Consider the following 12,788-nt stretch of genomic DNA (forward strand, 5'->3'; position numbering starts at 1 on the left):
TAGTGTAAATTCAGTTCCCTCAGCCTTTCCATGAAACTTCAATTGTCACCAGCTACAGAGATGGCCTTTAAAGTTTTTAGATGGTTTTTAAAAGCTGGGAGGACCAAACATGGGCAGATGGCCAGAGAAAGACAAAATTCATAGCCACAAAATCAAAATGATCAAAAGCACAACTGCTTGCCAATCTAAGGGGAGATGGTAGCAGTGGCTCTCAGAGTACAGATCCTTCAAGTCCAGAACCAGGGAGCCCATGGTAGGCACAGATGGAAGGAGTGTTTGTGAGTATAACAATGATATAGTTGTATTGTTTGTTTTGATGTTCCCTATTGAAAGTGGGGTTTTTTGGATGGATTTTTGTTCCGTTGGGGAAAGTCTTTATGGCTGCATTGTAGAAGGGTTGGGCGTAGCTCATTGCACTCTGCCCTCTAGACGGTGCTGGAAGTAGTCTCTTCCTGAGAACACCAACTCTTTTAGAAGCTGGGGGTGGAAATATAAGCCGGGGAGCTAGAGAATGGATATGCACGCAGGCATGCTTGTGTGTGTACCTTCCAGCATACGGCCTGCTGGAGTCCACTGAAGACCGCTGGTATGAAGCCTCAGAGAGCGGAGATGGAGGGGATCTGCCACTTGGGGACTGCAGCTGAAAAGGCTGGAGTGGCAGGACAGAGGCAGCCTGCTGAGGGCCTCAGAGAAGCCAAGAACTCTGGGGTCAAGGGGGAGTTTCAGTGCAGAGACAGCGACAATTCCTGCCATCCACTGGAGCCAGCTGGGGACTGAGAAAAAAGTACTGGGCAGATGTGAGTGAAGTGTTAGGAGACAGCGTGTTTTAAACCTTTGTGTTCCGTCTTCCCCAGTTATGTGGTAGCATTTTTTCCCCTAATTATTAAAGTTGGGTTTTTTTAAATCCCTAAATCTTTGTTGCAACCTCACAGCCTGTCATAGTGCACTTCCAGTGGAGCTTCCAGTGAAGAGAGCAAACTTAGTTTATAGCTGCTCATCTATGAACTTCACATTTTGATTGTGGACCTCCTTCTGTGAGATGCTGAGTGTCCCCAAGGCTACTCTGCACCTTTCAGAATCAGGCCCTTGAGGCAGAAGCGGGAATTCGGTGCTTGGATGGCACTCACCTTGCTGTCCCCTCCTCGTCGCCGCTGGAGTCTTTCCACATCATCAATCTCGTAGACTTTGATTTCAAAGGGTTCACCAATCCCTCTCTGTCCACTTCGCAGTGGGCCATCCACCCAACGGACCCCAGGGCTATTGGCAGGTTTCCTTGCTGGGGAACTTGTATCAAGTGATAAAGCCGGGATGAGTCTTCGTCTCTGAGAACCTAAAAATGCATGAATTGTCAAGTAATGCTAGCACAGTTAATTCCTCTCATTTCTGCTGTGTCCAAAGGAGAGTTCTATTAACAAATGTATCCAGTCCTCTCCCACTGAGAGCATTCAGAGATAACTTAGAGGGACATGAAGGTTTGAGTTTGCTTAACTATGAACATACAGTACATATAGTATTACAGCCCAGATCCTCAATGATATTTAGGTGCATAAGTCCAAGATTTAGGCCTAAGACAATCTACATCCCCAAACTTGGATCTTGCATCTATTTCTTGATGTGCATAGACAGTGGTTCTCAGCCTTTCTAGACTCAAGGCACCCCTCTTCCAACTGGAGGTGCCCCTCATCTGACTCAAGACACTCCTTAGATAATGCCAGCTCTTAGTTTTCACTCATTTTTGAACACAGAAAAATAATAGAGCAATGTTTCTATTGCAAAGAATTTAGAAAGACCAAAACAGGGCAGAAGGGTTTTAACACTATGGATTCCTACTTGAAATCCCTGGGTTTATTTTATGACTCATATAACACTGCTAAAACTGCATGAAACCCTGCAGCACCCTTGAAAGGATCTCAGGGTATCCTGGCATGCCACGGCACCCTGATTGAGAATCACTGTAAGTATTTGCAGCAGGATCAATGTCTAAGATTAAATTAGACTAGTAAGGTCTAGTCTAAGGGTTCCTTTGCTTTCTTTCGGTTCCCTTGCTTTCTTTGACTAGCGTAACATTTTCTGAGAACAATGCTAACTAGCTCATGCTAAAAAGCCTTGTCACCAACTAGGTAAATGCAAATATTTAGGGGAAATACTTGTAAAGTGCAAAGGGTGGTTTGGCACACAATGTCTATTGAAAGTCACTTGGATATAGGCACTTAGCTAAGAGTCACCTGCATCTTTGAACATTTCCCACTCCAATACCATTGTCATATGAGCAAGGGGATAAAACATTCCTCTTTACACTGGTCAAGGAACCTATTGTAGAAACTTACCTGCAACAACTATTTCTTAACATGGTTATCATTGCCAGAGTTTCATTAGCCTATTTATACAAAAATTGTTTTAAAAATCTCTCTCACTGGTACACTACTGTAAATGGCTCTCCAGTGGTGGCCTAAAGGACAGGGAGCATACATCCAAAGATCAACTACAGGCATTTTTAACTACTGTGCCCTCCAACCCCTGGGTAGAAAGCCTGCTGTTTTAAAAATCCATCAGCTGCCCACATACAGCCTACATCAAGGGCGGCCAACCTGTAGCACACATCCATAACTGGCATGGAGAGCCTCTGTGGCGCACAGTTCAGGGTGGGAGCAGGGAACACAGCTGCAGATGGGGCAGGGAACAGAAAGCAGAACAGCAGATTTGACAGGGAGCACAGGGCATGGGAGCATAAAGCAGAGCAGCAGATTGGGCAGGGAAAAGGAGTTGTGTGGCACTTGAGGAGGGTGTGGGGCTGCCAAAAAGTTTGTCCCCCACTGCTCTACGTTAACTTGGCACCATTGCTGATGGTGGCAATGCAATGGTCTAGGAGTTTTTGGAAAACTACAGGGTAGACATGGTTGAAATGGCATAGAAACCTGCTGTTCTACTAACCACTGTAAATATGGTGCTGGCTTAATAGCATGTGGAAGAAAGCAAGCATGGGCATATAAGGTGATGGGAAACAGAGAGAAAAAGACTGTAAATCAAAAACAAATTGGTTATGTTTTTCTTCATGGCTTAACATTGTAAGAGAGACAGATGGGATCAAAAAACTTGGTTAGTTGGTTGGTTGATTGGTTTGGTAGCCGCTGCACTGTCCCTCCTAGGAGAGATTAGGAGGAAAAATACAGAACAAAAACAAAAGCCAGAGCCAGCCAGCCTGAATGAAACTATTAAATGGATCTCTTGGCTGCAAGAACTGAGCCACATGCCAGCAGGGAAGGGATGCAGTATGATTGTATGTGGATTTTATTTAAAAACCAAGATAAAATCATTTAGCGGCATCTCAAGAACTGCATTCATTTAAAGTTTAATGTAAACAGCATCTAAGCTACTGTCAAACCGGTGCTTCGGTAAAAGCTAAGCTATATTGACCTTCCAGTGTTTGCATTTGCAAATAACAAAAGTATCTCTCATTTTCCAACTAACATTTGCTGGTTTTCTGCCAACTGCAAATGGCTAGGTCCTTTCCCACTGACAGTGGGTGCTGCTGGTCTGATGAGATCATTTTATTTCCATCATGCCATTTGCTCTGTGAAAAAGCCTATAAAAATGTCCTGCTGTGCTTCCTGTCCCCAAGCAAGCATCCTGCATCCCAGGCTATCCCAGTTTAAACCCTTTCCAGTATAAAAATCTCTGTCAAGGAAATGCTAGGGCTGCAAAGTGAAGTGTTCAAATGCCTGGAAAGACACAAAGTAAGGTTGCTTGTGCAAGCCTCATTCAGCTCCCTGTGTTCAAATGCAGATTTAATTGTCTCACCAAATGCTGTATTCTCCTTAGGGCCCTCACAAAATGGGGCAGCTGTTCCACATATCACTTCTAGGCTTCATGGCATGAGCTGACTTTTAAGTAGGAGGAGCAAAAAAAAGTTTCTGTTGGGCAAGTTATTCTCTAACTGCCTGCCTTAGGGTCCCTTGTTGCAACTGCTGTTGGTCACTGGATGAGGTACACCACTGGGCTGATCCCACATGGCAATTCCTTTGCTCCTTTCCCGTCCTGTTTCTATCCTGGGTGTGGCCCCTAGTTTCATTTATTGTACCCTAACCAATCCTCTCTGGAGCCTTGCCTCATTCACTGTCCTTCCTCAATCATCGTCTGACTGGTATCAACAGTGAAACAGCATATCATGCTATAATTAAAGGTATCTCATCATTAGGTTTGGCAGGATTAGATTTTTATTGGTCAACATTAAATAACATCAATTTCACTGCACACTCACAGATGAGCACAAAAAAAAATTCCCATCATTAATAACAGAAATTTATAGAAAGGGAAAAATAAGAAAAATAACAGCTGATGGAGCGCATGACAACAGGAGCAGTCCTACAGCACCGTGCGGATTGTGGTTTGGATTGCAACTCCCAGAAACCCCAGGGAACTAGGAACAAAGGAAGAGGAAGTGACAAAGTGGACAAGGGAGCTACGGGCAAGCAGCAGCCGAGACTGATGGCAGCTCTGCTGCTTAGCTGGTGGCAGTCCTACAGTAGTTACATTTATCGTGGCAGGCCATTAAACTGAACAATCCTGAAAATTTAAATCAATAAAAATCTAAATAAATACTTAAAAACAAGCATTGATATTATCCATCAAAATTACTAGAAAATAAAAATTGAATTCTGCCAAGCCTATTTGCAATGCATGCACCAAAGTGGACAGAGGTAATACTGGGTGAACTATCTTAGCTTTGGCATTGATGGAAATACAGAGCTTCATTCCACAACCCAAGTGCTTTTTCATATTTTTGCATAAACATTAAAAATTAATGGCAATCCTCAATTACTTATTATGTATATTTATATAGTGCCTATTCCACAAGAATACCATAGCACATTACAAAGCAGAGTAAATATTAGAAGCAGCTCGCACTTTTTCATCAAAATGTTTCTCGGCTTTTCAGCCGAAACAAAAGAAATTGTGGGACAGTTTAATTTTGGTAAAATATTTCCGGGGTTTGCAGGGCAGGGTGGATTAATATAAACCCCTCCCTTTAAGCAGTAAAATCGTTCTGTAAAATATCAGTTTCCAGGACAAGTATGTTTCTTTGGGTTTTAGTTTATAGTAAAAAAAGGAATGTGGTTTTGGTTTTCAAAATCAAATATTTTTACCAAAACTCAAAGATGATTTTTTTGAAAATTGAAACAGATTCACTTATTGGCGTTTTGCTTTTTGTAAAAAAGGTTTTCACATGAAATGACCAAAATCCCACGTGTTCAAAATGTTTCACTGAAATATAATTAAATATATTTAATTATATCAAATATTACTGTATGAAATACACACACACACACACACACCATATATCTGGCATGATTTAACATACTTCTGACTGTTATTATGGTTTTGTTATTTAGGTAGTATAAATGTGAAAATTGAGACAAATGAGGCCAGATGCTGTACCACCAAAGTGGTGTGACTGATTTCAGTGGGCATATGGCTCTGTCTCTATTGCTATTTATTCTTCAAATTTCCTACTGTTGTGCTTTCAGTAACATATCTCCACTCATGGCAAGAGTGGGGCAAGCACTCATTTAGGCTGTTGGGATTTTTAACACCTGTGTCATCTAGGCTCACTCGGAGTATGATGAATTAATTGCTGGTGGTCTGTCCTGCTTCTGATGGAGCTGTAACATTGGCAATGCAGTGATAGGAAATGTTAATAAATTATTGAGTCCAATGTAGATACAACAAGTGACTGACTTTCTGTCTATACACTACAAAAATGAGCATGTTCAAATATGGCTGGGACAAGATTACAGTTTCTTCTTGCCTCTAACCACAGAAAACATGGTTCATCTCTTGTAGATACCTGAGCCAAAACAATCTTACACAACATGGTTATTTCATGTTTCTTTCTGCGCACATGGGAAAGGATAAATCTCTGGCTAACATGATTTACCCACACACTTGCTTAACATGATTAGTTTTGTAATTTACTCTTGTGATCTGAAGAAACTCACTGAGGCCCAAACTCGCCAGTAGCTTAGTGAGCTTAAATATCCTCTCTTTTCATATAATCTGTTAGCATTACAGTAGGTTAAAAAAAAGACAAGGCAACAACAGTGTGCCCTTAGCTGAGAAGAGGGACTGATTCCTGGAAGGATAACAGAAGAAGCATGAGACAAACAAGACTAAAAATGGTTGTCCAGTTTCTAAGCAGTTCTCTGTGGTCCCTCAGAACTAGAAACAAAAGGGCACAAATGGATTGCAAAGATGTAAATATTGTAAAGGTTTCTTTTTTATTTGTCTCTGCCACTGTTTGCTTTCTAGGCCATGAAGCACTATCTATCCATTAGCACAGCAAAGGGACACAACCCGTGCTCAGAGAAGCCTTAGACCGAAGTACTTGAAATTAAATTACATGGAGACAAAGAAAGGTTGTTGGTCTGAAGTTGGGCAGAAGGCAGGGTAGATATGCACCTTATAATCAGTTAGTCTATAATGTGCATCACTATCCTGTGCCTTCTATATTTAAAACATTCTGTGATATCTGCAGCCAGTTGGGAATTTTTGGATGAAACATAATTCTAACAGAAAATGCCAATTTGTCTGACCTCAGTTGTTCCCTGAGCCCATGTCAGATTTGATGAACTTCAGATAAGCCATAGACAGGTTTCCTACACCTCCCAAAATGGTTTTTTGGGGACCCCAGGGTTTCTGGACGTGCAGTCCAATGCAGTCTCACTATAAGGGAGGTTTCATTGTGCCTAGTTAGTCATGAGCACCAGTAAAACAATTCCCCATCACTCACAGGCAGCCATTTACCCATGAATTCTTGAAACCTATTGCTTCAAACCAAAATGGCCACTTCAAACCCTTGCACCCAACTACACAGCACAAAACCAGGAATACCAGCACCCTACAACATGCCATGGGTAAAAGCAAGGAAGATGAGGGCATTGGCAATTCCCTGCCATTGCACTGACCAGCTGCTGCAGGAAAGTAATTAGTTACTATATGCTCAACATATGCTAAGAGGATCCTAGAAAGAGAACCATGCTTCGATAAGTTCAGGCTTGTCCCTGCCTAGATGATCCTCCATCCCCAGTGCCAGGCCCCTCTGCAAGAAAGTAAGCACTGTAATACATCAATTAGTTTTTTAAATTCACAGAAGTTATGGAGGGGTGCCTGGAGTCCAACGAGGGGTGCCTTGAGCCCAAAAAGGTTGAGAGCCACTGGTGTAGGGGGTAAGAGGTATATTTAAAACAGGACTAACTCGGCAAAAATGGGAAAAATGGTTACTCTAGGGAACTCACAAGACTCCTTTCATTTTTACTAAGTAACCAGTGGGTTTTGAGGGATCACACTCCATTCCACAAATTGCCTCTGCTAATGCTTCCAAAAATTTTTTTTTTCAACATTTCAATATCAAACCTGAAGTGCTGAATTGCAGCCTGTTATTACTGATGAATCAGTCCGTGAATCCTGAGGCCAATCAGTGCTGCTATCTTATACAATGAAGCTACACCCAGACTGAAGGAAGGTTGTAGAAAGAGAAACTACAGAACCTTTGCTGGAGAAAGAAATACCAGCTGAAATCCAGATCCCCCCAAAAATCAATAAGAACTTTATCATTCGTTCCAATACAGCCATTATTTGACAAGAAAATGATAGCTTTTCTATGGGTTTTTGAATGATCACATAAAAATCTTAAGCAACAATATGGTTTCATTATAAATTCTATAGGATATAAAAAAAACTCAGAAAAGTTATCATTTTTTTTCTATCCGGTTTTATAGTAAATTTTCCATGGTGGGAGGTTATAGAAATAGGCTTTAAAAATGCCTGACAAACTGAACTACCGCATCCGGACAGTAATAACAAAATGGAGAAACTGCAAGCATCTCCTGTGACCTTTGTCAAAATTGTCCCCATCAGACTTTCTATATTAACTCTGGCAACACCTGTAGACCCTGTCATATCCAAGAAGTTATTGTAAAAGAAAACAGAGGGAAAGGGAGCAGCCAAGTCAGGGAGAGACAGATTGTTTTTGTACAAGCCCCCTCTGCTATATTAACTTTTTGCCAAATGGTTTGAGACTTCAAACTGACAAATGCTGTGATTCCTCTTGTGTTACTAGAGAAGCTTTGGATCAGCAAATGAGCCCATGCCTCACAACGCAGCAAGGAAGAACCAGCGAGGCCAAAAAATCATCAGGAAATGAAAGTGGATATAGACCTAATCCAAAGTCTGCCAAAGTCCATGTAAGTTTTATGACTAATATAAATGGGCTTTGTACTAGGCCCTAGATGAAGCTGGTTTGTTACAGCATCAGCTTGTGACAGATGAAAACACAAAAATAGCAAGGATTGACCAGCTGGCATAGCTAAATGTGGTAGCATTCTGTCAGACAGTGCAACAGAGACAGCTTGAAATGACGTGATTCAGCTACAACGCTAAGAACGACCTTTGTCCGCTGACTCCACAGAGGCAACTGAACTTGTGATTTTTATGTGGTCATTCAAAAACCCATAGAAAAGAAGACAGTGCTATGCCAAAGAGTGGCAAAAGGGGTAACCAGTATTGGTACAAACTCAGGGCATTATTTAGGCATTTTACAACACACTGCCAAGCTCCTAGCCTCCCTCAGGGTATTAAAATTCTGTTCAATAGTAACCAAACACCAGCTTTTCTGCCTAAAGGCCAACAAAACTCCTCAACTGGTGAGAAGCGGTAAGGGTTTCTTTTACTGAATCAAGACAATCCACAGGGATAACATTGTTCTTTACTGAAATGGAGACTGATTGCTACACACACTGATCCTGCACCACTACTTCAGAGACCCACTGCACCTTCCACTCCCTGGAGTTGAGGCCTCCACATCAGGCCTCAACTATGGGTGCCCATCACTATGTAGTGAAGCTGAGTGAATGACAATAGCAGGAGCGAGCTAGACTAATATGAGCCCACAATCTTTTAATAAGGATTCTTGTCTGGGCAGCCAGTGAGTCACCACTACATTTTAAGACTGTCTGTTTTTGTTCTAACAAGACAGTGAAGAAAGCAGGCAGAAGAGAATGAGTCCAAGAGGATGATCCCTTATTGCACAGAGTCTCACCAAAGTCTGTGCAGTTTTGTAGAGATAGAGGTCTACCTGCATTGATTTGAAAGCAGGGAGAGAGCAAGAGTGAGAGGAAGAAGGAAAGGAGGAAGCTATTTTTTATCTAGGGCTCAAAGGTTTTTCATTTTTGCAGGCTCAGGATAATGTATCTACTTTTTAGAGTGCTTTGGGGAGAAGTAAAATGAAAAAACCTCTTTGTGCTTGCTGTGAAACTGAAGGGAACTTAATTTATTTTAAATCTGCACTGATTGATGAATTGCTTATTAGTCTGGGTGCAGGAGGCACAGTGTATCTGGGCAGAAATTCCTGCTGCCTCTATTCCCTCTATTTAGTCTCTGCAATTTACCTGATTTCATGCTATGTGCATTGGCAAGGAGACTCCACCAAAGCACCATTTTAAGGTGATGGCCACAAAGGAGATAACAGCTTGCTCATCTGTGGTAGCACATGCAGAGAAAGATTTCATCGTTCAAACAAATATTTTGTTTCCCATCAAAAACACCCATTTGGAGATGCACATTTATGAATGGGCTCTATGGGGCTGGGAGCTCATCAATCACGACTGTATAATTAATAAGGTGCTGGTAGAAGACGACAGTGCACCACCCCTCTACTCTGACACATTGCTTACAAAGGCAACCACTTGACTTGGAGGCCTGACAGGTATCGCATGCAGCTGTGCCTCCTCCTCCCACATGAAGTTAATGCAAATTCCCAAATGCTCAAATGATGTGTAGGTTCAAGTGGCCTGCTGAATGTGGTCCCAAAACCACAACAGATACTGAGATTTGCTCAGGTGCCATCCCTCTTGGGACTCCTCCCCCTTAGTGGCTTTCCACGCACAAATTCCAACCCAATTCTACAGTGTTGATAAAGACAAAATAAAAAGAACAAAAACACAGTTTCCATGAAAAGGGGCAGGACATATGGTTGCTCTGTAGCAGGCTGCATCTGAACTGAGCTCACAAAGGGGAAAGGAGAGGGCGCACAAGCCATTCATAGCTGCACCCAGGATCATCAGAATACAACTGCCTTTGTGCATAGATCTTGCTGTTTAATGTTTTCCTTTCTAACACTGCAACTGAACTATGATGGATTAAAGGGGGGGGAGAAAAAGAAAAGCCTTCTGGGGAAGTAAAGCAGTCACCCCACGCACACACAATTTGTTCTATGCTTTCCTCCCATTAGCAACAGCATCCGCCTTTATTATAGCTTCAGGCCTTTTGCTGATTTGTCAAGGTTGCCTGTCCCATTCCCCCTGCTGTTCCCTTCTTTCTAGCAACTGAGTTTCTGCTTGGCTTGATTTGAAGAAGCTAGACTGACTGTTCCTCTTGCTCCTACTTCCTGTGGGATCTGCCCTCATGGTCAATTGTCCGTGACTGAATCAGCTCCTCCCATTTCCTTTGACCTTCCTCCTCCACATTTATTTTATTGTGCCCTTTGCCTGGTGTGGATCATAAAGCTTCTTTCTCCTCTTTGTTAGGCAGTAGCATTTGCTGTGCAGCTTTCACCCCCCTGGACACACTTGTGAGACTTGGGTGAAGCTGTGCTACAGAAAGAATAATCCACCCGCAAAGTTTAGGTAGCAAATTTTGAGATGAACTTGTTGCAGCACAAAACATTCTGCACGTGCATTGCCACGGCACCTGCACTGCCTCCCAGCCCATCCTGTGCTTCCCCACCCAGATCGCCCAAGTTACCGAATGGTAACCAAGTAAAAGTCACAACAAAGAATAACATACTGATGTTTGTACCAGCAGCAAAGATAGCTTTCTTACGGCAAAATAGGAACCCCCTTCCCTCAGCACCTATATATAAAGTACCAAGAGCTACATTCTGTCCTGATTTATATTCTGTACCGAGCTTTGGAAGTAATAAGGCTCAGGGCTAATTCATCTTAAAAATGTCCTGCTTATATGCAGATGTGCACCTATCTTTAATTATATTCCCATGCAGAAATCAGGTATATTGCGTCTTCAGTGGCACAGATTCCGGGACCTCCAAATAGGCTGTACCAGTCCAGATTATTCCTATTTGTGCCCAGAGTAGATATTTCTTTTACCTGTTCGGTCACTTTCCCTCAATTGCATCTCCATTTTCTCACCACATTCCCTGAATTACTTCCTCGTTTACAGAAGCCCTTCTGGGGCAAATTTATTGCCAGTGAATGAGCACTACTGAAACCAAATCAGGAGGCAGCAGTTCATGTAGCATGGCAGGTTGACAAGTAATTTGGGAGAAGTCCTGGGGGAAGGCCTACATCACATAGGTTCAGTGTTCAGCACCTACACATCCATCACCTAGCGATTTTGCTAAATAATTATCTCAGTAGGGCTGGGTTTTGGCTCAGCATGTGTTCATCAAGTTTTGTAGTGCTATTGTATATGGAGATGACTCAAGGCTGTGTATTGTCCTGAGCATTACGGCTCTGCAGTAAATAGATTCACTTGTCACATTGCCAAACAAGCCAGAGACCTGGGACTCTGTTGTGACAGCATCAGCTCTAGACAAGACAGTGGCAGAAGAATTCCACTGAGCTAATTCTGTGCCAGCACAGTGAGCGGGTTTTATTTATACCCAGCCTAATGGTGTCCGACTCAATCATGCATGTTGCATGGGGCCTTCACTGTGCACAATAGCCTTCTGCCACTTCCTCTATTAAATCATTCCTATGTTCATACAGCTGAAAGCTCAGTGCTGGCACGTGGTAGTCAAGCGTGTAAAAAATGATTACTCTGATCCTTTTCAACATAGATTTGCTGCATGAAATGGCCTGGCTTTGACCTGGGAAAATCAATGCTGTTGTTTTAATGAACAGAAAAAAAAATTGTGGCTGGGGCCTCACTCGTCTCTTTGTGCTATCCAGCCAGTGGTCACATGTTAAAAAGGGGTCACCAGCACACAAAAATTCATTTCCCTTTATAATTCTTAACATCATTAGTTGTGGTGGGGGGAATGCAGTACATGAATTATCATCACTGTCATTATCATCATCAGTTGTGGATAAGGGGTGCAAGGGGTGGAGATGTCCTTTGGCTTTGTGGTATGAGAGAGATTTTGAAATTCCAAACACTGTGGCTTATTTAGCGTAAACATGAACCAAATTCCTTTTCACTTGGATTCAACAAGAAAAGCTCTGCCTTTTTTGTTTCATCATTATCATTATGCTCCTGTTTCAAAAGGTTATGCTGCCTAATATCAGTTACAAAGTTTGAGCCAGACTCAAGTTATTTAAACTTCTACAATCCTCAGACTCAGCATCTCATGTTTTCTTGCATTTCCATTAGCAGAGCTACATCTTAACTTTCTCAGATTCTGAGGGCTTTTGAATGTGGAGCCCCTTAACCCTCAGTCTTAAAAAAATATCACAGATACCAACGAAACCTAAAATGATAATGGGAGAATGTGAGGTTAAGAAACTACAATTATGTACAATTACTGTCATGTCTTAACAGCACCCATTCTTATGACTGTTTTGGTAGTAAAACTAAGCACCAGGAAACATAAGAAATTTACTGCACAGCCCATGAAATGTTGCAGGAAGACACTTTAATAACCTACAAGTCAGAAGGTTCTGGTTGTGAAACCGAATAAAGAAAAAACAATCATAACCTGGATTTGTCAGATAAACTTCATGAGATGACAGGAGCCTAAAGCAGAACTGTGCATCTGAGCCCCCTTTACATGCAGG

General features: G+C 42.1%; 1 protein-coding gene across 1 annotated transcript in view; it reads right to left on the reverse strand.

Annotated features, from left to right (window-relative positions):
• Window positions 1-12,788, reverse strand: part of KIF26B (kinesin family member 26B) — a 450,408-nt gene that overhangs the window by 11,466 nt on the left and 426,154 nt on the right. The window contains exon 11 of the mRNA XM_019526715.1: window positions 1,128-1,330. Coding sequence (XP_019382260.1) covers window positions 1,128-1,330 — 203 coding nt within the window. The remainder of the gene's footprint in view (window positions 1-1,127; window positions 1,331-12,788) is intronic.

This window comes from Gavialis gangeticus, unplaced genomic scaffold (assembly GCF_001723915.1).
Source record: "Gavialis gangeticus isolate Ggan-Ray unplaced genomic scaffold, GavGan_comp1, whole genome shotgun sequence".
In the NCBI taxonomy this organism is placed as follows: domain Eukaryota; kingdom Metazoa; phylum Chordata; order Crocodylia; family Gavialidae; genus Gavialis; species Gavialis gangeticus.